The sequence below is a fragment of the Erpetoichthys calabaricus genome, chromosome 6 (genome assembly GCF_900747795.2).
Source record: "Erpetoichthys calabaricus chromosome 6, fErpCal1.3, whole genome shotgun sequence".
In the NCBI taxonomy this organism is placed as follows: Eukaryota; Metazoa; Chordata; class Cladistia; order Polypteriformes; family Polypteridae; genus Erpetoichthys; species Erpetoichthys calabaricus.
Genome location: NC_041399.2, coordinates 26019199 through 26041281, shown reverse-complemented (window position 1 = coordinate 26041281; position 22083 = coordinate 26019199). Strand labels below are relative to the sequence as shown.

Genomic DNA, 22083 nt, shown 5'->3' with positions numbered 1-22083 from the left:
GTGTGGCAGTGTGCTGTATCAGCGTGTGCTCCTAATCTCTCTCTCCCTCTCTCTCTGTGTTTCAAAAATACCAGAAAAAATAAGAACTGAAGCAAGATTTGGTCTTTAGTTTTTTAAAGAATTCGGCCTAATCACAGGTACTGGGAGCTGTGTCAAACTGGTAGTGCTAATGATGAAATTGTTACGCTCTATACCCTGCAACGTGGAGAGGTGTCAGCAATGAAAACGGAAAATAGCAACATAGTAGTAATAATATCAAACAGACCAGTAGAAGTGTTGTACCGTTTTATCCATTATGAATGCAACAAAAAGTCAACCAAAATAACACCTTTTATTGGCTAGCTAAAAAGATTACAATATGCAAGCTTTTGAGGCAACTCAGGCCCCTTCTTCAGGCAAAATATAAGAGACCAGTAAAATTACAAAACCCAACCAGAAGAATACTTCATAAGAAAAAACGTAATTCCTCACAAACAAAATAAATATTAGCCCCAGGAGGAACAGAAGTACCATATATACTCACGTATAAGTCGTGTCTTGAAACCCGAAAAATCGATTATAAAATCAGACCCCGACTTATATGCCTGTTCAAAAACACGACACTCAGACACATCGTATTTTGTTGCACCAGCGCAGTTACCAATTTCTTTAGCCACTTCAACGACTTTTAATTTAAAACCAGCTTCATATTTTCTAGATATTGTAGATAAGGGATGCTCTTACGACAAAGGTGTATGAGTGTGTGAGATACAAAAAAACACAAATCAGTGCAAATGTCGCTTCAGAATAGTTTGGGTATTAATTACCGTGTGGTCACGTAGGCACAATACATAGAAAAAAAGGCAGTGTGCTCTGTGGTTAATCTCTTAGGTGGGCGTTAGCATATCATAATCTCTTGGACCAATAGCATGGGTTTTCCACATTCAACTTATATGACCGACATTATAAAATTCCGGAAAAGTACGGTAAAATCAAGCCCCCACTTATCTGTGGGAGAACTTAAATGCGAGTATATAAAGTACATTTCACCATGTGATAATTCACATCAATCATTAGTGATGGTATAAAGGTTACACCACACACATCCTTCTGACGCAAGTTTAAGGAGGCAAAAATAATTTCACTTCTGCTGGGCCCTTCTTCTGCCTTTATATCTGAGTCAGAGAGAAAACTCAGCACTGGATGTTTGAGTGTTGTTTCTTTTCTGAGAATTTTCTGGTTATTGTGATTTTTTTGCTCAACTTTCTGGATTGGATCGTGTATTGGAACCTGTTTGTTTTGGATTACCTTTTTAGACAAACTGTTTTTGCCCTTTTTTAGTATGTTGTCATGCTTTTCAATTTTATTAATAAATCTTCATTTTTATAAAGATTCTTTGTTGCTCTTCTCCTCACAACCCAGAGGTTTACAGACACCCTCTCTCTTTGCATTCTGAACTTTTTTTATACTAGTTTCCCATTTTAGGCCTGTCTTGGCCGAAGCCAGCAGATAGCATTTGGGGGACTGGCTGGCTTGGGGTGAGCCTCTTCTTCTCTGGCCAGTGAAGGTCCTAGCCTTCTTTGTTTAGCATATTATAAGGGCTAAAACACCACTCGCCATGTTTTTGACTACAAAATATTACACTTGTTATAGAGAAAGTGTGTAATGAACATAAAATAGATAGATGTTACGTTGATTGGAGTTTCTAAACTGGCTTGACATCTGTAAGTGAGACTGCTCTCTGTGATGGTCTGGCCTTGCATTGTACCTAATCTTTCGGCATCCTGTAATGGAATAAGTAGGCACAGAACTGGGATAGAAAGAGATAGGTAGAAGATAGAAAATGTGTGGTGGTAGATTTGATTCTAACCTAGTTTTGTAAAATTTGACTTGCTTGTACTGTGGTGGGCTGGCGCCCTTCCCGGGATTTGTTCCTGCCATGCGCCCTGTGTTGGCTGGGATTGGCTCCAGCAGACCCTGTGTTAGGATATAGCGGGTTGGAAAATAACTGACTGACTTGCTTATATGGAATGTTATTTGATTTTAATAAATTCAACAAAATGTTAAAAAACAAAAAAAATTGGGATAGAAAGACATTAGTTTGATTTTGCTTTCTAATTTCACTCGGTATATTCAGGACTGGATATTTGCGTGAGTGTGTCCCGTGACTGTTGACAGTAGCATGTCCTAGGACCGCTCAGTGTACTATTCTAAGTTGGTTCCTGATTTGCACGTGGCATTGACATGGTAAGACAGGGCTCTTGAGAGTCTTGTAAATGAAATATTGGATACAAATACAATGGGATAGTCGTATTAGATTTGTTTGTGCTTCTACCTTGGCTGAGCATTTGGCTGAACCATTTTCTCATCCAGGCTGGTCCCTACCTTGTGTACAAAGTTGTTGAGCCAGAAGTTAGCTTCTACTAATTTTGTAACAGACAGTATAGCTATGCAGTATGGATGAATGGATGTTAGCATCTCTAATCTGGATTAATAACTGTACGTACAGTGCATGCATAAGTGGATTTAGTGATTTTTGCTCTTACATTCGGGATTGGTTTCAGCCTTGCACCGAGTATTGACACGTAGAGCTTGAACTGTCTGTGTCTTCTCTTTAAATAAGTGACTTTGGAAAGCAAATGAATAAATGAAGCTTTGATTCTAAGGTTTTGGAATAATCTAAAAATGCATTTTTCAGTAGTTGAAAGTCTACAAGTTTATTTACCCATGAAGAAATGCTAGCTGTAAATGAAATGCCTGTTTATCCACACTTAATACTGATAACAGCCTGTCTGGGCCCACAATCCTTTTGATGCTCCTTAGGTTCAAATCAAAGCCTACTGCATTTGCAGTCTGTAATCGTGAATTCAGTTTGGACCTTTCACTCTTGTCATTTTGTTGCAAGTCTTGTCCAGTCCTACTGTTATGCTTTTCCATCATTTTTTGATGTCTGTTTAATTACTTTGAAATGGTGCTCAATGGCCATAAGCAAAAATGAAGATTAAAAACAAAATTTCAATAGTGCCTATAAAATATATTCACCCTCTTGGAAATTTTCACATTTTTATTATTATACAGCATTGAGTCACAGTGGATTTAACTTGTGTTTTGACATCGGTTAATAGAAGTAAAACCCTTAATGTCAAAATGAAAACAGATCTCTGCAAAGTGATCCAAATTAATTACAAATATAAAACACAAAGTAATTGATTAAGTATTCACTCCCTTGAAGTCAGCATTTAGTAGAAGTTGTACCTTTGACAGCTTTGACAGCTATGGGTCTTCCTCCGTCTCTTTAAGGTTTGCACATCTGGACTCTGTAATTTTATCCTCACTCTTCTTGGTAAAACTGCTCAAGCTCTGTCAGATGTCATGGGGATTGCGAGTGAACAGCTCCTTGTCAAGTCCAGCATTTAGCTTGAGGTCTGGACTCAGGTGTGGTCACTCCAAGGCATTAACATTGTTGTTTTTACGCCATTACTGTGTAGCTGTGACCTCATGCTTGAGATCGTCGTCTTGCTGAAAGACAAATCTTCTCCCAAAGTGCAGGTTTCTTCCAAAATGTCACGGTATTTTGCTGCATTCATTTGGCCCTCACAATCCTTCCTGGGCCTGCTACATAGGAGTACCAACAAGACATGATGCTGCCACCAGCCTGCTTCATGGTAGGGATGTTGTGTTTTTGATAATGCGCAGTGTTCAAACATGGTATTTACTCTGATAGCAAAAACACAAAACTTTAGTCTCCTCTAACAATAGAACCTTCTTTCTGCTTACTTCAGAGTCACCCGTGTATCTTCTGGCAAACTCTTACCTGAGATATCATGTGCATTTTGTAACAGTGGCTTTCTCTTTGCCACTCTCCCATTAAGTCGTAACTGGTGAAGCACCCTGGCAACAGTCATCTCCACCGTCTCTCCAATTTAATCCAGTGTAGCTTGTAACTCCTTCAGAGTTCTCATTGGTCTCTTGGTGGCCTCCCTCACAATTCTTCTTCTTGCACAATCACTCAGTTTTTGCAGAGGGCCTGCTCTAGGCAGATTTACTGCTGTGCCATACTTTTTCCATTTCTTAATTCTATTTTAACTGGACTCCAAGGGATATTCACCGACTTGGATATTTTCTTGTGTCCATCGTCAGACTTGTGCTTTTCAATCACCTTTTCATGGAGTTGCATAGAGTGTTCCATTGCCTTCATTGTGTAGGTTAGACCACCACACTGACTCACCACAAGTTGGACCATCCACATCCTGGTGCATTTATACTACAGTCATTTGCAAACCCAGATGAGTGATCTTTATTGAACACATTCACCAGTAATGATTTAGGTGTGTCATATTAAAGGGTCAATACTTTTACTGATAAATTATTTTGTTTTATACATTGTAAATGCTAGGGGGTCACTGTTACCCCATTAACCCCAACAGACAAATGCTCTGGACACCATGTAAAGGCACCAAGAAGTATTCTTTAATTATGTCTTCTTGCACAGTGCCTTCAAAGCACCACAGCCACAATAAACACAATTAAATTAATACCAAAACACAATTCTTCTCTCCTCCACACCTCCCATCAAGCTCTGTCACACTCCTCCCGACTCTGACTTGTTTGCTGGGTCTTCAGCAGTCCTTTAAATAGTCCTTGACCCAGAAGTGCTTCTGTTCTTCCTCCCACATGACCTACCGGTACTTCCGGGTCAGATGGAGAATCCCAATTCTTTAATCAGCCTGGAAGCACTTCGGGGCTTCTGCCCTCATGACTTCCTAGTACTTCTGGGCTGCAAGGGAAGCATGACTCCCCAGGTCCTTTCGCAGCTTCCTCTGGCGGCACGTATGGTACCCAGCAGGACTGAGCAACCAAACTCCAAGTCCAAGGATGCCCTTCGAGAATCTGGGGCACCCCTACACTCCAGGGGAGCTGCCATCGAGCATTTTTGGGGGAGGCAGTGTCGACAAATAGCTGCCTTTCCCTATCCTTCCATCGCAGGGGCATCCCGGCCGTCTTCCACAATATGTAATTGCTTTATATCCCTTTGCAGAGATCTCTTTTCACTTTGACATTAAACAGTCTTTTTCTGTCGATTATTGCCAAAAAGACCTAATTAAATCCTGTGTGATTCACTATTCTACAACAATAAAATGTGAAAACTTCCGCAGGGGTGAATGCTTTTTGTAGGCACTGAATTTAACGATTTTCAGAACCTGATTTTCTGTTTCCGTGTTCCTGGATGTCTGAAGCTATCCCTACAGAAAGAAGTAGTGAACTCTGTTCCAAACACTATTTTATTGCAAAATCCATTCACAAGAGCTACCAATTCACTTCACGTGCATGGTCTTGAGACACGCAAGTGAGCAAAAGAACTCGAAGCAAAAGCCAAGGGGAGTTGGGGACAGAGTCAAAAATGTGTAAACTTCATCCATGCCCGACTGCACCACTTCACTGTCACACTACACATTTAAACCTCAGTGTTAAAAACTTTTTTTTTTGCCTTTGAAGTAAAGTGGCTCGCACATTATGGGATTTCAAGCACTGATGTGCCTAAAATATGTCAGTGAGGAAATTAAATGGTCACAGGCTCAGAATAAATAGATTAGCCATATGTGCAAACATTTTGTGCTGTGGCATTTCATTAACAAATGTTATGTTGATTTTCCAAGTTCTGTAAGCGTTGTATCATCTTTGTTTAGACTGAATCGCCACCCTTGAGGAAACGTATGGTAGCCACTAGCATAGCACCTAGAAACATGAAAATAGCTGTGAGAGGCGTGACGCCAGATGCCAGGGTGCTTGTGGTAACCCTGACTCATTGCTACGGCACCTGCTAAGATTAAAACAAAGTATGTGTGCTATGAATGCAGAGCCTAACTGCTTATCCATATGTGTTCTGCTCTCAGAAGATCGCCAACTCTACATTCACTGTGTATTTTTCTCCATTGAGTAATCTTTCAGAAATCAATCTGGTAAACAGGGTCCCAGAAGGCTTGATGACCATGAAGATCACTCCAGAGCTTCCCTGTCAATGTTTATGAGCAGCACTGACTGGCTACAAAACCCTCTTTCGGAGAATGGTTAAGATTTTCCCATTTTTCTTAGTTATTCAATATATTTCATGACAAACTCACAGTACTTACTGCACTCGTATGGAAATTTGTTCTAATAGTGTTAGGGGTAAAGCAGCTCCAAGGTGACAGCTTGTCTTTTAAGGGTTCGACTGGGGCGAATAGGTCATATCTTGTGTTCTGGAGCAATCAGGCCCTCCAAAAGTTACAGGTTTTGGTATTATTTATCATGACATTCAGAAAGCATTTGATAAGGTGCCATATGAGAGGTTGAAGATCAAATTTAAAAAGTGTGCGTTCAGAATATTGTGTGTGCAAAACTGTCTCAAATACAGGAAGCAGAGGGTTACGGTGTGAGGAACCTTCTCAGAATTGGCTGACGTTAAGAGTGGTGATCCACAGGGGTCAGAGCTAGGGCTGCTGCTATTTTTAATTTCTACAAATGATTTGGATAGGAATAGTCATAAGCTGGTTGAATTGGTAGATGATACCAAGCTAGGTGGACTGGCCAACATCATCCACAACATCATCCACTTAATCATTACAGAGGTACTTGCACAGCATTGCACAGCTTTGGCAGATGTGTGGCAGATGACATTTAATGTCAGTAACTGAAAAGTATTACATGTAAGAAGTGCTGGGTTTGAGCACATAATGGAAGGTCTGAAAACTGAAAGAACACCTTATGAGAAGGATTTAGGAGTTGCATCGGACTTGACACTATCAACTTATCAACAGTGTTCAGAAGACATCGAGAAGGCTAACAGAATGTCAGGTCATATAGCGTCCTGATATGCAGAGTTCAAGTCCAAGGAGGTGAAGCTGTATAACACACTGTTGAGGCCTCATCTGGAGTACTGTGTGCAGTTTTGGTCTCCAAGCTACAAAAGGACAGAGTAGCGCTGTAAAAAATTCAGAGAACAACAACAACACATTTATTTCTATAGCACGTTTTCATACAAATGATGTAGCTCAAAGTGCTTTTCTGACTCCAGCCCTTCTGTATTTATCACTTATGTAGTAAAATCATTAATTTTATTTTATTGATTTATTATGTTATGTCATTATTGATGTTTTCAATACAATTTCGTGAAGTTATCCTTGAGATGTGTGGTGTCTCTTTTAGCAGGCGGCAGGAACTCTTGCCTGGCTGGGATGCCCAGAGTGTGGAAGGACCAGGGGAGAGAGTATTTTGGGACAGTTTCTCCCTCAGGCCAATAGAGCAGGGCCACCCTGGGGTGCATGGACCTTTCCAGGGCCTTATTAGGAAGAAGCTCGTTAGGCACCTTATATACAAGCTATCAGTTTTTTTGTTTAGCTTTTTTGGGCAGAGTGGTGGTGGCTCTGAGGCTAGAGATCTGCACTGGCAATCGACAGGTTGCCAGTTCAAATCCCGTAAACACCAGAAGTGACTGTACTCTGTTGGGCCCTTGAGCAAGGCCATTAACCTGCAATTGCTCAATCCTGGGTATGACGTTAATCGGCATCCAGCCCTGCATGTAGGCCCTCCAACCTGCAGGAGAAAACTTGGGGGTTGGTGGCAGGATTGGCACTCCAGTCCCCATAAAAAACCTGACCCTGGTTTCATTCCATCTGAACTAGTGTGGTGCTGAGGTGTCACCCATTGCATGGCTGCACTCGGGTCCTAATCTTGGATCCTGAGGTGGTTTGTCATGTGGTGGGTGCAGCAATGCGCTGTATCAGCACGTGGTCGTAACCCCATGTCTCTTTTTTTTGCCTAGATTTGGTGCATTTGCTAATAATAGACAATACATTTTTATCTCTAAACACATTATATGTCTATTGATAATCCATACCGCATGGAGGACTGGAATATTTCATTCAAATTTTCTGGCTTTGTCTTCTGTAGAAGCTGTATGGGAGCGTAACTGCTAAAGTTCTACAGCTTTCAGAATTTCAGGTCAGCCTAGCAGTTTACTGTATGCCAGTCTGAGCCCCCAAGCTGACTCGTAGAATGTCAGTCACATTCAGCAAGGAATGGCCGACATGTCAATTTTTCAGCAGCACAGAGCAGAATGCCTTTTTGCATCTTGATTGAATTCTTCATGAAAATTGCCACCTATTAATCAGCCATGATGCCATGACACCAGTGTGTGAGATTTGTCACTAAGTACTCACTTGCCTTGTTTTTTTTTTTTTTTTTACCCCCCCACTTCATGATGATATGCTTTCAGTTCATTCTTCATATTGAAAATGCCTATCTGAGCAGGTCTCGCTTCATTCAAATCTCAGCCTGTCTATAACCACACGAGGACAGATTATGGCGAGTCAAAATCCATTTCTCATCCTCTGTGGGTGGGCTTTGCACTCCGCTGGCAGAAGACACAGATGACCTGCCTGACAGCCCTCAGTGGCACATTGCCTTAAGCAAAATTCGCTGGCTCACCTTTCTGTTCCCAGTGCAGTACTCAGCCAATTAGTCACCCTTCTGAAGCATTTGGTCCTTAGGCCAGTACAAGATACAGATTGACTTTGACGGGTTCAGGTGCTTTGCCTTGCCATGCATAGTTTCTGAATTAGGAAACACAGATGTGTTTTATACATATAAACTGTTTTATACATCTTTTCTGTTCAGTGAAAAATCTGTGAAATCACAGCACCCATATGAATTAAATATACAATTCTTTTTATGTTGCCATTCATTCCCTAATAATTTCCATGGACACTGTAACTCAGTGTAAAAAAAAAATCCTGATTTGTTTTACCAGACTGGGCCAGTCCATCAAACCCCTGGCTGAAGACACGTTTCTTTTCATTTTAAACCTGAATGTGTGTGTTATAGTTATCTCACTTTGTGTCCTACTTTTCCTTTGTCCTTTGGTGCATTGAAGACGAAGAATGGACTCCTTCTGTACTGTCGCTCCGGAAAATCCTTGGGTACCATTGTTTTGACTTTGTATCGAATGAGCGGTTGCTCATGGAGTTCTGAATGAGGCACATTACCTGCATTGTGAGGGAGTGTCAGTTACGGCACTACGGCCATGTGGCACGATTCCCAGAGGGTGATCCGGCTCGCAGAATCCTCATTGTTGAGGACCCAAATGACTGGACCAGGCCAAGGGGTCGCCCACGTAACACCTGGCTGCGGCAGATAGAGGATCATTTCCGGAGGGTGGGACTGGACCACATGTTTTCCTGGAGGGTTGCCAACCGAGATCCCGAGCTGTTTCGTCATGTGGTGGGTGCAGCAACAAGCTGTACCAGTGCATGCTCCCCGACTTGACTTGACTTTACTTTGGTGCATCCATTTTAGCTTACTTATCTAGCTCAGTGTTCAAGGGGCAATCAAGGTTTTAATGTAAATGTCTTAACTACGCACATTGTTATAGCCATTGCTGTGAACGCTGCTATAAAAAATTTGTGGCTGTATGAAGAGTCGTTTCATTTTATAAACATAAGCTCAATGATCAAAAGAAAGCCTACATTTGATTTTTGAATATTTGAACGACTGTGATTGAGTGCAGGCTATTGAACCCAACAAGCCTGTCCATCCTTGTCACCTCAAACCAGAATCAAGTTGAAATCTGAAGGCCCCTAAAGTCTCCTACTCTTCACCACAATACTTGATAATTCATTCCATGTGTCTATAGTTCTTTACTTGTGTGAAAATTTTGTTTCAAAATTTACCCTTATCAAGTTTCCATCTGTGCCTTCATGTTCATGTTGAGCTCATTTTAAAGCAACTGCCAGGATCCACTGTGTGAATTCCTTTCAAAATTTGAAAACTTCAGTCATGTCACTTTTTAGTCTCTGTTTGCGTAAACTAAAAAGTTTCAACTCCTTTCATTTTACTTTATAACTCATACTTGACAGTTCTGGAATCAGCCTAGTCGCTCTTCTGTGTTGAAAGAATTATGGAGTACTAGAAACACTCGGGCCTGCGGTGCCTCTTATGAAACCTACAACCCCAGGTCACTCCACAAGGCGGCTGCAATGTCCTTTAGTGCGAGTTGATGTTGTTCACGATCTTTTCCCTGGTGGACATGCCACATGCTTATAACTTGCTACTTGGAATAACATGAGGGAGGAAGCCTCCAGTTCTCACCATGTGTTGCACTCGGAGTGAATGACTTGTGTTAATGATGCTCGTGTCATGTGGTTGACCCCTTGCTTTGGTATGTGCAGCTTGATTTGTGATCACAGTGCGTGACTTTTGGCTATCAGTCGGCCTGTACAATATACGTCACTGTCAACACCGCATGCACATGCAGCAGTTGTTTTCCTATCAGGAACAGTGCATGCCCATGCCTCCACTTATCGATAGAAGGACACAAACGCTAATTGCATGGGCAAGGTGGCCCACACCTCCAGTTCTGGGGTTGTGTTATGCGTGTCACATCCTAGGCTCTCGGTTAAGATCAAGATTGAGGGTCGAGGCCCAGTGGTTTGTGAGTTTTTGTGTGACAGACAGACAACCCTTATCATTTTATATATATGTAGATTACAGAGACCAGCACAGCTTGAGGACTGCTGGACCCCACAGACTAGGCATTCATTTTATTGATTTGTTTTTATTGAACGTGTGGGCCAGAAAATATCCCAGGAGCATTGCTTCCAACGTAACAACAAACCAAGTCAAGACTTAATGTAACATACATGTTTTTGGATTATGAAAGAAATCTAGAACACTTGTGGTATAAAAGAAGAGTCAAGAAATAGAAGAAGGGTTGAGGTTCGAGATGAAATTCCCCTTTTAACAATGGGGTGAAAAAGAACTTCTTCAAATAATTCTATTTGCAATCAAGGTTGGCATTAAATTGCATGGTTTCATTGCAAACCCAGGTTCAAAGGCTGCTGGGGATATTGTTATGTAGATAGACAGAGAGAACTGGAGTCAAAAATCTTCCTTTGCATCAATAATCTCAGATCTAAGGAGAAAACAGATGGACATGATGTTTCTCAAATTTTCTTGCCATCTCATATACTTAGCTACGGTGGGCTTGCTACGTCCTTGAGTATGGTTTACAGTTCAAAGCCACTTAAACATTCTTCCCATTTCTTTTATGGTTTTGCTTATTAGTTGTTTTTAGATGTCAAACAAGTTAAAGTTGTGTCGCCTGTATTCTTTGCTTCTGAATAACAATTCATTTATGATGTTTTAATGATGGGTATGGCATGATGATGATGATGAGTATGGCATGGTTTCTTTCCACCAACATGGAACAATAGAAAAGACATACCGTATATACTAGCGTATAAGTCGGGTCTTGAAACCTGAAAAATCAATTATAAAATCAGACCCTGACTTATACGCCCGTTCAAAAATGCGACACTTAATTTTTTTTTTTTACATCTTCTTGCTTCCTCCAATCTCACGTCAGTTTCTCAGATGCATCGAATTTTTTTGCAGCAGCGCAGTTACCAATTTCTTTCGCCACTTCGACGACTTTTAATTTTAAACCAGCTTCATATTTTCTTCTGATCGAACACTCCATCGTAGATAAAGGATGCTCTTATGATAAAGGTGTATGAGGGTGTGAGATACAAAAACACAAAACAGTGCAAACGTCGCTTCAGAATAGTTCGGGTATCACTGTGTGGTCACGTAGGCACAACACATAAAAAAAAAAAGGCCATGTGCTCCGTGGTTACTCTCTGAGGTGGGCGTTAGCATATCAGAATCTCTTCGACCAATAGTGTGAGTTTTTTGCATTTGATTTATACGACCGACATTATAAAATACCAGAAATTGTACGGTAAAATCAAGCCCTGACTTATCCGCTGGAGAACTTAAATGCGAGTATATACGGTACATAGACACTTATACTTACTTGAAATTGGAAAAAATTAAATACTTACTTAGAGGATTCGTGCAAAACTTTTTTTAAAACCTAGCAGGATCTAATTAATAACATTTTACACTAAACATTTAAATTGAGGAAGCAGATTATTTTCCCCTTTTTATTCTATTTATTTACTTACTTATTTTTTCTACTATTAAAGCTTCAATATGTTGGCCTAGCTCTCTTTCTCATGGGTGCGGGTTGACTTGACTTGAACCTAGTCTTGTAAAATTTGACTTGCTTGTATGGAATGTTGTTGAATTTATTATTTGATTAGGTGCTATTTGGGAACAGGTACTGAGGTCCAAAGTCTGGTATTGATACTGAAGTCAAACTTTTGGTGCCTACAGTTGGGACAATTATTATTAACTAGTCATTTAGCCTGTTACAATAACGGGCGCTAGAACAGTAGTGCATAAACATTAGTAGGAACAGTCTATATTAAATGGCAAGGGACTTTGACCTCATTCTTTTTGTTGGTCGTATTTTTCTTTCTTTTGTTGATGTTTACTTGCTGAGCTGACCGTTCTTCGTGGGCTGCCGCTGTGTATTGTGTGTCTTTAATTTTCTGTGACAGTAATACTGTCTTGTACGGCTCTATGCAATAAGGGCGCGTAGATAATTTAGTTGAAATGGCTCTGGAATATGTGAAGAGCAACAGGTGCAGATCTTTATTTACGCGCGCCTTTATTCGCTGTGCCCAATTGAGGTCGTCCTTTTGAGGCTCGCCTTTTTGTGCGCGCCCTTATTGAAGAATACCGTCTTGTACGTCCGCTGGCTTGTACGTCCATACGTCCGTAATATACCTTTAATTTTCTCTGGCGGTAATACAGGCGTGCGCGTCAGTAATATGCCTTTAATCTCCTCTGGCAGTAATACTGGCTTGTATGTGGCTGTAATATGCGTCACTGTATTGTGTACCTTTAATTTCCTCTCGCAGTAATACTGGTTTGTATTTCCGTAAAACGCCTCTAACTTTCTCTGACAGTAATATCGCGCATCGCACCGTGCCCCGCGCATGCGCACTTCACCAGAAGACACCCACACACGGACACCTGGACGCACATAGGGATTTTATATATATAGATTTTATTAAATTCAAATAACATTCCATACAAGCAAGTCAAGTTTAACAAAACTAGGTACGAAACAAATCGACCCCCATCCATGAGAAAGAGAGCTAGGTCAGCAGAGTAAAACTTTAATAATAGTAAAAACTAGGGGGCTTCGTCCCCTGCTCGCTTCGCTCGTCAACCCCCCCAGCCTGTGCTACTCGCCAGCCACTTCGCATCTCTGCTGCTTGCGTATGTGGATTTCACTTTCACCAAACAACAAATTTTTTAATTCTCGCGCATACGCCTCTTCATTGGGAAGAAACACTACTTTTCCCTGATGGCAACATGAATTAGACGATCTACAAGTCTCCGACTTAAAGTTTAAATCCAAACAATATATTCAATCTCTTTTCGCTATTCCGTTATTTCACTGAGTAATAATTTCCATTTGTTTGCGCTAATGCGATCTTTACTATCATTTTTTTTGAGAGTTTCGAATTTTAGTACTTCCATTATCTCTAACCTGCTCTGCATGTGTATCGCGCCAACATTTTTGAGCCTCTTTATGCTGTTCTACTTTGTCATCTACTTTTTGTCTTTTTTTCCGGCCCTGGGCCTGGTTAAATCTCTTGGCACAAAGTCTCGTCTCGTGGGATGTGAAAGTATCTCTCTGAAAAAGTCACATCTCGTCCCAGGTTAAAAATTCTTGTGTCATTCAAGGATTTTTTTTTATTATAATAGAGAGATATTTAGATAAATAAAAGAATAATACAGATGGGACAACTTACCCAACACACCATGTGGAAGGGAACCAGAGTACCAGAAGACCCACAGAGAGTGAGCAGATCTGAAATGAGAGCTGTAAAGTAACAGCACTGAGCCCTGTACACAAAGGTGCATGAGTGTTTATGTGCATAATTCTGTATGCAGTGGTTTTAAAGCATTTGTACAAAATATACTCATCTTCTAAATTCCATACTAGCCCAAAGCAGAAGCACCACTTAAGATTATTAAAATAACTGATAAAAATAGTGATGAATCATCTGAAAGCATGCCATATGTATCAGTGAAGCACCCTCTCAACCATGGACACTTCATATTCTCAGTACAAACCATCACCTGCCCTTTTTCCTGGCCAGTGATATTTCACAATTTAAAAAAAACAATCAATGAATTCTTTAATAACTAAAATCATTGAGCTTCTCAAAACAGGAAAGCAACCAGGCGCACAGATCATTTGTTATTTAGCTCTGGTCCATGTTTGCCATCAGTCATTTAGAAAAGCATCAATATGCTGTGTATGAGTATAATGCACATTTCGAGTACTGTCTAGTCTGTTTTTGCCATGCTACTACTATAGCGTAATACACATTATCCCAAAACAGAAATAAATTGATTCATTAAATCAGTCGTTCAATTGATTATATGGTGTTGGGTCAACTTCAGAAGTGCCTCAACACATTTAAAACTGAGTAACACAAGAAACAAATATGTCAGCTTCAGAAGTGACTAAATGTGTCTTAAACTGAGACAGATTATCACAAAGACCTAATGTTTTGTTCTTTCTGTTTTCTTTACAACAGTTCAACAGAAGAGCCATTTCGCTGGAACACCCAAGGTAATGTTTTGTTCTCATTTACTTTTATTACATTTTACTTTGCATCACTCACTTGTCCAGTGTAGAAGTGCTGCAGGGTTTGTGTCTTCAGATAGACGTTAGTTCACCTAACATGATGAAACTTTTCCCAGAATAAACTTTATCACAATCAGTGGTGGCTCGTAGCTAAAATTAGTGGGGGTGCTGCTCCAGAAAATTTTTAGCCTTTGTTTTAAAATTGTGTAAATGGAAACAAACATGTATAAAAAGAAAATTTATTCAGAAACTTGATAAAATCCTAAAAGAACAAAATCAAACATTTCTTACTTACTATATCCTAAATTGTTATAGTTCAAGCTTGATCTATTCATTTAAAAATGAGATCCATTCTTCTTGTTTTAATTTGCGTGAAAAGATCAATAATTTTCTCCTTGATCTCTGGATGACAACTGAGGAATTTCTTCTCCATTGAAAGCAGGGGTCGGCACTGCGGGAGTGACAGTGCTGTCTCTCCCTTGCAGCCTCGTGTGCTGCTTCCTATGAGCGCATGCGCACAACAGCCAAACACCACGCCGCTTTAACTGTGAATCGTACAGTTCCATACAAAGATTTTTGTATCTTTTTCATAAACTGGGGGATGGCTGCTGACATTAAGCTTAAGGATTATATATTGTACAAGTATAAAGAAAGAATTAAAGAAAAAAGGACTCATTATATTAAATGTTATTGATAATATCTAGTGGAAATAGGGGATGCTGCAGTTCCACAGTGCCTATACGCGAGCCGCCACTGATGACAATTAACATGAAGAGAGAAACCTGGGTACACTTCTTCAAGTCTTTATATTAAATTGTGTGTTGTCTTGAGCACAGGGGACTGCTTGGGATCCTAATCCAGGTCTTCAAAATTCTCAGCGGCATTAATAAAGTAGATCCAGCACAATTCTTTCACTTTAACAGTGAATCACATCCTCAAGGGCACGAGTGGGAATTAAAGGGAAGTGCAGTTAGGAGTGAAACCAGGAAGCACTTCTTTACTCAAAGGAGGGTGAGAATCTGGAATAAGCTACAGAGTCATGTAGTTGAAGCAGAAACCTTGACAACCTTTAAGAAGTGTCTGGATGAGATTTTGGGGCAGCTTAGCTATTAGATAAATAAACAAGCTAGAAGGTCTCCTCTCATTTGTTAAATGTCTTATGTTCTTATGATTTGTACTGATAAAACTAAATTAAAGCAAATGATTGAAGCTGCATGTAGGATCATGCACAGTCCATGTCCTAATATAACTTTTTGAAATGGTTAGTGATTATGTTAATTATCTGCACTTATCAACACATGTGTATGCTCAGCTACCAAGCTGTTAAATAACAGCAAGAACTGTGGAGCATATTATGTTTTCAAGTGAGCATTTCCTCAAGAAACTCTTTACTCTCCTGGACAATGACTATCACCCCCTGCATTAAGGTTGTGGCTAAACAGAGGAGCATATTTAGGAACAAACTGGGGGAACTGCACTGCTCCAAGATGTGCAATGTGAGGTTGCTGTTAACATCAGCCATCTGGCTCAGTAACCCTAACCTCATGGCCAAGGTGGTTTTGTTCCCCGTGTGCTGAATGCTGCTGAGCTTGTTTAGCAGACATCTTAACAGACGATGACTCGATGTGCAATATGCTGTGCCAAGGACTAACATCCTGTACTGTGAAATTCTATCTGATAAGTATGTGCAATTCAAACACTTTACATTTAGATAATAAATTTGCTTTGTTAATCTACTTATAGATAATACTGTAATTCACGTTACATTTGTACTTGTACCTTGTTAGCAAACCTCAGATTATTATAACTCTGGTTATATGAGGTCTGACTGGAAAAAGTCCATCCATCGTTGATATAACAAGAATCGTTTGAGCAGCATCGATATAACCTGGCAGCCAAGGAGAGTGGACTGGAATCTGCACACGTGAACAATGACGACTTCACTGGACTAGTCAGTGGGAACGCTAGACGCCGTTGAGTGAGCATGGGTACTGTGTGGTTGTCGCATTCAAAATGACTGAGGGAGCAGAGTAATGAATCTGCATCTAATTTTCCGTTAAGCTTGAACATCCATCCGCGGAAACTATTCAGATGATTCAGAAGGCTTTCAGAGATGATGTAATGAGTGCGGCACAAATAAAAGTGTGGCACAAACACTTCAAAAATGGCTGGAAATCTGTTGAAAGATCCACATTCTGGAAGGCCCGCAACAAACAGAACACCTGAGAATGTTGAACATGTACGAGAAAAATGAAGACCGTGTTAAATGTGTTTCTTGATTGGGAAGATGTTGTCCATCACAAGTAGGCTCCTCCAAACCAAATAGTTAATAAGGATTACTACCTCAATGTTTTTCATCAGTTGAGAGATGCAATATGATGAAGAAAATCATCTTTGAAAGGGAAGAGATTCTTTCCATGAGATTCAGGAAAATATGACAAGGCAGATGATGGTGATTCCAACAAAGGATTTTGAACAGTGGAAGAGATCCTGGGAGAACTGTGAGAGGTCCCAAGGTACCTAATTTAAGTGGGACTGGGGCATCTGTGACAAGTGTAGAGGACGTAGCAGCCACTGAACCCAACACAGACAGACACAGGATGCACCATTTCCCACAGACACAACACAGTCCCAACTAAGCACAAGCACCACACAATACTTTTTGTTTTTCTTCTCTCTCTTTTCTTTCTGCTCCACTCCTCCTCAGCAAGCTTTGTCTCCCAACTCCCAACTCTGGCTCTCCGAGTAGCGTCTGCTGGCTCCTTTTATACGCTACCTGGAAGTGCTCCAGATGCTTGATGACCTACTTCCGGCAGCACTTCCGGGTGTATACGGGCTCAGGAACAGCTGTAGCACCCCCTGGCAGCACCCATGGATCCCAACAGGGTCCCGGCCATCCACCACATATCATTGTTTGCAGTGTTTCTTGTATCTTGTATTCTCTTCAATAAATGCATCTGTTTTTCATATTGCATGGCGTGGTACTTTCCAGACAGACCTTGCATGTATTTTTGTGCCTTTTTTTGTCTGCTGCTATAACTCTATGATTTCCCTTCAGATTAATAAAGGAGGGAAGAAAGCCAGGATAAATGAAAGGAGGAAAGATCAGAGTAGGTGAGGAAAAACTGCCATTAAAGAAAATAACAGGATGTGAATTTCCCCTTGGGATTAATAAAGTATCTATCTATCTATCTATCTATCTATCTATCTATCTATCTATCTATCTATCTATCTATCTATCTATCTATCTATCTATCTATCTATCTATCTATCTATCTATCTATGTTCTGAATTATTAATAAAGGGAAATTGAAAATTAGGATATAATTCATGATTAAATATTATTTAAAATGATTAGTGTAGTAGGATGAACTATGTACTGTATGTGCAGTGTTGCTTTAGAAGTGTTGATGGTGTCATACCTAATAATTCAAAAGGTTGCTTGATAATATGTGTGCAGTAAGAGGAGTATAATCAGATGAGGTGGGTGAGCAGAGGTCATTTTGATACGTTACATTTGTGTGCAGAGTAGGAAGAATGTAATGTGGGAGTAATAATGGGGTAGATATTTGCATTAATTCTAACATTTGTTTGGACTTTTGTACATAGTAGGAGAAGTAAACTGTAGTGATGAAGTAAGAGGGGTAAAGGTCTGTTTTTGAATTTATTAGACTATTTGTTTGATATTTTGTGTGGGGGACAAGTTATATTGTGTTTATACAGTTTATCTCTTCGGTGATAATCTGGAAAGCCAGCCTTAGTCTTATCTGTTGATCGAACAAATGCTTTAGGAAATTTCTTTTAATACATTTTCCATTTTGAGTCCCAACATGCTGAATCTTTTAAATGAGGTCAGTGAGACATGTGTTTAATGACTTTGTACCATAATTCAGGAAAGGTTTCTCTGTTTGAAATTTCAGCACAGACAAAGTGATCTACATCATCAGCAGTTAATAATTTGTTTTGTAAAATAACCAATAAATACATGTGAGCTAAACCCAGTTTTTGAAATTCGATTGTGTAAATGTATGCTCTGATTTGACCGAACACCGTTTCTATTCTATGTTGCATCGCTTCTCCATTACCATAAATATACACCTGCCCGAATTGTGGTGTATTCGAAATTAAACTTGTCATAGCTTTAATTGTTGCGGGACCACAGATTCTCATAGCATATGGTCCTGAATCATGTAAATGTATGTTTTGAGCATTGATTGATGTGAACATCCATCCATCCATTCATTTTCCAACCCTCTGAATCCGAACACAGGGTCACGGGGGTCTGCTGGAGCCAATCCCAGCCAACACAGGGCACAAGGCAGGGAACCAATCCCGGGCAGGGTGCCAACCCACCGCAGGACTGATGTGAACATGAAAAGATTATTGTAGACTCAGATATTTTGCCTGTAGTGTTTGTGGATTTCACTTTTACCAAACAACAAATCTTCTAATTCTCGTGGATACGCCTCTTCATTGGGAGGCAATACTACTTTTCCCTGTTGGCAACAGGAACTAGACGATCTACTAGTCTCCGACTTAAACTTTAAAGCCTTACAATATCTACATACTTCTGACATATCACCTATGTCCATATATTCAATCTCTTTTTGCTGTTCCGTTATTTTGCAGAGTAATAATTTCCATTTGTTTGTGCTAATGCGATCTTTACTATCTTTTTTTTTGATACTTTTGAATTTTACTACTTTCATATTCTTTAACTTGCTCTGCATGTGTATCGCACCAACGTTTTTTTGAGCCTTTCGAATTCCACTTCTTTCATAATCTCTAACCTGCTCTGCATGAGTATCGCGCCAATGTTTTTGAACATCATTATGAAGTCTTTTGTTTCTGACCCCGATTGGACCTAGAGCTTTTCAAATTCAGTTCATCCGGGCTGGTTATTATTTTCCTTATTTTCTGAGTTTGCACATACATTATTATTGTTCTCTTGTGTATCCTTTTTTGCCTTCTTTTCCTCCAACATTTTCATGTCTCTTTTCAGCGCTCTGCTCTTTCTTCTTCGCTTAGTAGTTCATGTGCCATCTAGAACATATAACATTTTTAAGAACTGGGAGCACATGAAGTGTGTCTGCCAAAAGCATTCCAACAACTGTGAGGTTAGATGTCCGTGAACTTGTTTTAAATTTTTTGTAAGAAGGGCGTGACATGCAAAAGTCACCGTCTCATGGGTCTTGCTTCCTAAGGTTAGTCTAGTCTAGTCTAGTCTCGCGTGACGTCAAAGTGTCTCTCCAAGAGGATCACGTCTCGACCCAAGATTCCTTTATATAATAGATAGATATATATAATATTGTAAATCACCACGGGGCGCTCCACCCACCCCAACCCCGACACAGACAGACACTAGGGACAAGTGCAGCACACCACATGTTTTATTTACAAGTGGAGAGGTGCTTTTCTCTCGCTCCCCACACAGTATAAAGCACCAACGTACAGTTCCACAGCACTTTCTTTCATCTCTTTCTCATACTGCCTCCACTCCTCCACAATCAAATTTCGTCCGTTTTCCTCCTGAATCTGGCTCAAAGGAAGACAGGCATCTCCTTTTATGCTGCACCTGGGAGAGCTCCAGGTGGCTCCAGGTGGCTCGTGAGCAAGGTCTGGAATCATTCCAAGGTGAGGTAAAAGCCCCACATAGCAGGGCTCTGCCATCTCCACAGCTCCCACTAGCAGCCCCCATGGAACCCAACAGGGCTGCATCAAATTTCAGCTCCCAGCATGCCCTGGGGGAATCCATGGTGCCACAGCCATCCAGGGGGCTGCTCTCTAGTAAAGGGTTGTGAATGCCCTCTCCTCCGATTCTTCCATTGAGCTGGTGTCCTGGCCAGATAATGGCCCTGGCCTTATGTCACTATATATATATATGTACAGTATATACATATATATATATGTATAGTAAAAAAGGAGCTATATTGTGCTTGACCTGACACAGACTTGACACGGAAGGCACATCTAAAAGCCAAGAAACCTTTATGTTCTTCACCTGTGGGGCATGTCTTCCCCGTAATCCCTCCAGCCACAACACAGTCCCAAATAAAGCACAGTACACCAAGCACTCTTTCTCTCCTCTCTTCCACCACCACTCCTCCTCAGCAAACTTTGTCCACCTCCACCCGACTCTGGCCTCCGAATGGTGGTCGCTGGCTCCCTTTTATTGGGTACCCGGAACTGCTCCAGGTGGTTGATTATCGACATCTGGCTGCACTTCCGGGTAAGGCGAAACCAGTGCCCAAAAGGGCACAGCCGCTCCTGTTGCAGCACCCCCTGGCGGCGACTGCAGAACCCCACAGAGCTGCACAGAACTCCAATCCCCATGAAGCCCTGGGGGAGTCCGATGCACCACTGCAACCCAGGGAGGCTGTCATCTAGCGTCCAGGGGGAGATACTGGGCTTCCCACCCTTGTCCCCCTGGCAGATGTGGTGAAGGGGCATCCCAGCCAGGCATGGGCCCCAGCCATCCGTCACAATATATATATACAATTTATATTTTATATTTATTATATTTATAATAATATTTATTTGGGCGGCACGGTGGTGCAGTGGGTAGCGCTGCTGCCTCGCAGTTGGGAGACCTGGGGACCTGGGTTCGCTTCCTGGGCCCACCCTGCGTGGAGTTTGCATGTTCTCCCCGTGTCTGCGTGGGTTTCCTCCGGGCGCTCCAGTTTCCTCCCATAGTCCAAAGACATGGTGGATTGGCGATTCTAAATTGGCCCTAGTGTATGCTTGGTGTGTGGGTGTGTTTGTGTGTGTCCTGCAGTGGGTTGGCACCCTGCCCAGGATTGGTTCCTGCCTTGTGCCCTGTGTTGGCTGGGATTGGCTCCAGCAGACCCCCGTGACCCTGTGTTCGAATTCAGCGGGTTGGACAATGGATGGATGGATTTATTATATTATATTTTAAAAAAAATATATATATATACAGTATATATAAAATCCAACATCAGTACAGTATGTCTGTCTGCTTTCCACAAGAGTGCTACTTAATGGATTTAGATTGTGTTTTTTTCTATAATTTGCTTGAATCCAAGTCAGAGGCTGGGGCCTCCTCACTCACACGCCAGCCTCCATTTGAAATGTTCTACCTCTTGCCAGTGTGCCTTCGCTTAGCTAGCGATTCCTGTTTGTTCAGCAGACATTATCATCTACAGATTGTTAAGGAGTAACATTAGACGTTGTTGAGAGACAGATCGGCACTACGTGTGTTTTAGAGGGTAGCTGCTGATTGCCAGAGATATCACGGCCATGTGCTTTTCTCCCCATGGGGGGACACTCTCCTGTCAGAGTTGAACACGATCAGATACAGTGCCAACGTTTGACATTGGAGCGTACCTACCATCCACTTGGCCTGAATGGCATATTTGTTTTATTATTGATTTTTAAAGTTTGCCCTGTTTCACTACTACGTGGGCGGAGCAGCGGGGGGCAGCTAGTATATATATACTGTACAGTATATCTACAGTATACTGAATTCATGCCACTTGTCATATCCTTTAAAATAAAAGCTTCTCTCAAAATACACTGTTTATTTGACATTAGTT

General features: G+C 41.0%; 1 protein-coding gene across 1 annotated transcript in view; it reads left to right on the top strand.

The window, feature by feature from the left end:
* ctnnd2a (catenin (cadherin-associated protein), delta 2a) overlaps positions 1 to 22083 on the top strand; it is a 1670075-nt gene that overhangs the window by 927707 nt on the left and 720285 nt on the right. The window contains exon 4 of the mRNA XM_051929317.1: positions 14481 to 14515. Within this exon, the coding sequence (XP_051785277.1) occupies positions 14481 to 14515 (35 nt within the window). The remainder of the gene's footprint in view (positions 1 to 14480; positions 14516 to 22083) is intronic.